Raw genomic sequence first — 3,753 nt, 5'->3', positions numbered from 1 at the left:
AGGAATACAGCGTGGACATAAATCAAGGATCATGAATGGGCTATAAAATTCGTGACTCATGCGCCTCTGTGTGTGTTGGTCTGTAACACAGGGGGACAGGCAGCCAGAAAGGGACATGAAAAGCCTGACAGAGAAAAAAGACCTCTGCTCAGGGAAGGTCATAGCAAAGGTCAGTGAACTTCCCCGGTGAGAATGAGTGTGCCACCAGATAATGGGAAATGGCAGTGGATGGACCTCCAGGAGGCAGGAGTCGGTTTACTCAGTAAATCAGAAAATCAAGGCCAATTGGAAAACAAAAGCATTGAAATACCACAGAAACCACACAATTTTTACTACAGGGATGATGATACAGGGCTGTTTATAAACCATTTCAACATCAAATCCTAGGCCAAATCTTTCAGAGTTTGTTATTCTAGGCTGATACGCTGTTGCAGTCTGTGTTCTTTCCAAAGACTGCAGAGGACAAGCACGCAAGTTCACTAATTCCTCAATTAGGGGGCTTGCTGTTCTTTAAATTACACATATATTTAAATTGTTTAATTAATATATGCATCCTTGGCTTCTCTAAGGAAGCAGGGAAACAGCATGCCTTTAATTTGCACTTCAGAAGTACAGCAAATAAATGAAACTGAATAACAGAAGGAACCCTGTCTACTAGTTAGAGCAGAACTTCTCTTTTTTCCTTACATGCCTCCTTGTTGACCATTACAAAATAAGCACAAGCATATACTGGCATTGTCCCAGTAAGGATGAAAGACAAAAATAGGAATAAATTGTGAATTTTTACTCAGATACAAATTTAAATGTGAATTAGATGCTCATAAAATTTAATAAAGTATCCAAAATTATTAATAATCATAGTATTGAAATCTCATCAAGAAGCAGATGAGGACATTTGAGCAGGAGACACTGAACTAGATCAACCAGTATCCTTCAGGTTTTTTTATACCATGTCAATGACAACAGGTACTTGAAAACCCTGCTTAACCAGGTAAACCATGTCTACAACTCCTTAGGGTCCTTAAATTGGAACAAAGAGGCAACTAAAGTATTTGAAGGTACCTGTCCTGCTTTGCTTGATAGCTTGGTTTGTTGGTTACTTGGAAAAGCAGCACTGATTTTTCACAGTACAATACCTGCCAGCAACATGGGTAATTAAGGAGTGATTCTGCCCGTTCAGTAACATTTTGCTTTAAGAAGGTTAAAATAAGCACTTAATGATGTGTCCTTTAAAGATATTTCATGATGTTGGTTGGCAGTTGGTTGCCTGTCTTCAGAATTTGGACATAAATACTGTCACAGCATGAGCTGCATGAATCAGTACACAGCTATTTTCACTCGTTTAAGAAAATAATGATTGTAATCTTTGCATTTTGCAGGGATCCTAGAAACATTTCTAATTTGGTCTGACAGTGAATTCACGCTTTCTACAAATGATAGGCTGATACAAGTATTATCAGTACTAGAGAAATGAAGGTGAGAACTGTTAGAAACACAGGTCGCCACCTGCAACTACACTTCAGTAATAGCATGGCATCAAATTCCTTCAGTTAATTTGCCATGTTATGTGAAAGTGCTTATCACACAGCAAAACTGGATCATACACTTTGTTATCTGTTGCCTTTGTCCTATAGTCAGCTGGGCTACTTAGCCACTTTTTGCCAATGAATGCTATCATAAGGCATCAAGTATATTTATATGAATACACTTATTCTGGAAAGATAGAATGTATGCTTTTCTGTTCTGGAGAAGCAGAAATTTTAACTTAACCTCTAAGCCTAGGAGATAAAGAATTTAAAAATTATTATTATTCTTTATTAGTGATGGGAACAGAAGGCCACAGGGAATAAGACAATTGCAGAAAACACTGAGATTATAGGTTGGATTTTGAATCACACTTTCTGGGGAGTCATCTGGATGCCAGGAAATCAAAAGAATATTTTGTGTACTAAGATCAGAATAAGGATTGGTGTAGTTTAATTGAAGTTAATGGCACTGAAGTAGAAAGACAGACAGAATTTCCTCCCACAAAGTTTTACTGGAATCATAGTCTGTACTTGCCAGCTAGTGGGAAGACAGCTGAAATTTACACAAGGAGTGGGATCCCAGCACTAATGGCTGGATCTTGCAGATATGTGCTCTGAAGTGTTTTGCAGCTATTCTGCCACTTAACAGGCATCTCCCTGTGCTCTTTCTGAAAGCAACTGCTTATTGACATGAACCAGTACAAAGCATCTTGCAGTGATATTAAGTTAGAGGTATTTTAGTACACAGGATAGTGATCATTCCTCTGTGATACTGTTGAGGCTGCACCTCAAATCTTGTGTTCAGTTTTGGGCCCCTCACTCCAAGAAGGACATTGAGGTGCTGGAGCATGTCCAGAGAAGCACCATGGAGCTGGGGAAGGGTCTGGAGCACAACTCTGGTGAGGAGCAGCTGAGGGAGCTCGGGGGTGTTTTAGCCTGGTGAAAAGGAGGCTGAGGGAGGTTCTTATTGCTCTCTACAACTGCCTGAAAAGAGGCTGTAGCCAGGTGGGGGTTGGCCTCTTCTCCCAGGTAACAAGTGAAAGGACAAGAGGAAATGGCCTTAGGTTGTGCCAGGGGAGATTTAGATTGGGTATTAGAAAAACTTTTTTCATGGAAAGGATTGTAAAGCATTAGAACAGGCTGCCCAGGGAGGTGGTGGAGTCACCATCCCTGGAAGTGTTTAAAAAACATGGATATAGCACTTGAGGATGTGGTTTGGTGGTGAACACGGTGGTGGTGCAAAGCTGACAGTTGGACTTGATGATCTTAAAGGTCTTTTCCAACCTTAACAACTCCATGGTTCTATGTTGACTGTAGGTTTGACAACAACACTCAGAGACCATAAGCACAGTCAGCTTTACAGGCACAGATAGTATCTTTTTTCACTCTCTAACCCATGCAAATAGGAGAAATATAATATGTGCATTAATTACATTTATTTTTATGACAGATCATTGGTTTCTAATCTTTCTCTTTCCAGGAAGAAAATCAGCATCCTTCATGTGACAATGCCACCTTGATTCTGCAGCCTATTTTTCTAATTTTAGTTACTGCCTTACTGAATATTGAATTTGTGATGGTTTTACCTGGGCTAAAAATAGAGTGAAAGAATTGCTATAAACCACACAGACAGACCTACATACCACAGCCCACACTCCATAATAAAGAAGATATGCTTGAAAGATTTCTTGCACGGCCTTGCAGATGAAAACTATGGGAAGGTCTTCACAGAATCATTAGGGTTGGAGGGAACCTCTGGAGATCATCCAGGCCAACCCCCTTGCCAAGGCAGGGTCACCCAGAGCAGGTGGCAGATGCATGTGTCCAGGTGGGTTTGGAATGTCTCCAGAGAGCCCCTGGGCAGCCTGTTCCAGTGCTCTGCCACCCTCAATGTAAATAAGTTCTTCCTCACGATGAGGTGAAACTTCTTGAGTTTATGGCCGTTGCTCCTCACCCCGTCACTGAGCACCAATGAAAAGAGTCTGGCACCATCTTCTTCACACCCACCTTTGAGACATTTATGAGATCCCCTCTCAGTCGTCTGTTCTCTGGGCTATATAGGCTACACACCCTCTCTGCTGTGAGGGCGGCATACGTAGCCCAGGGAAGCTGTGGACGGCCCACCGTCGGGAGCGTTCAAGGCCGGGCTGGCTGAGGCTCTGTGACGCCGGAGCCTCCTCCCTCTCCCCCTCCCTCCGCTCCTCCCCCTGGCCTGCTCTCCCCCCCC

The 3,753-nt window shown here is 42.3% G+C and overlaps 1 protein-coding gene across 1 annotated transcript in view; it reads left to right on the top strand.

Moving 5' to 3' along the window:
- Positions 1 to 3,753, top strand: part of METAP1 (methionyl aminopeptidase 1) — a 34,870-nt gene that overhangs the window by 5,721 nt on the left and 25,396 nt on the right. Inside the window, exon 2 of the mRNA XM_017738081.1 lies at positions 2,551 to 2,555. Coding sequence (XP_017593570.1) covers positions 2,551 to 2,555 — 5 coding nt within the window. The remainder of the gene's footprint in view (positions 1 to 2,550; positions 2,556 to 3,753) is intronic.

Source organism: Corvus brachyrhynchos, unplaced genomic scaffold (assembly GCF_000691975.1).
Source record: "Corvus brachyrhynchos isolate BGI_N302 unplaced genomic scaffold, ASM69197v1 scaffold856, whole genome shotgun sequence".
In the NCBI taxonomy this organism is placed as follows: Eukaryota; Metazoa; Chordata; class Aves; order Passeriformes; family Corvidae; genus Corvus; species Corvus brachyrhynchos.
This window is presented reverse-complemented; position numbering and strand designations above follow the sequence as displayed.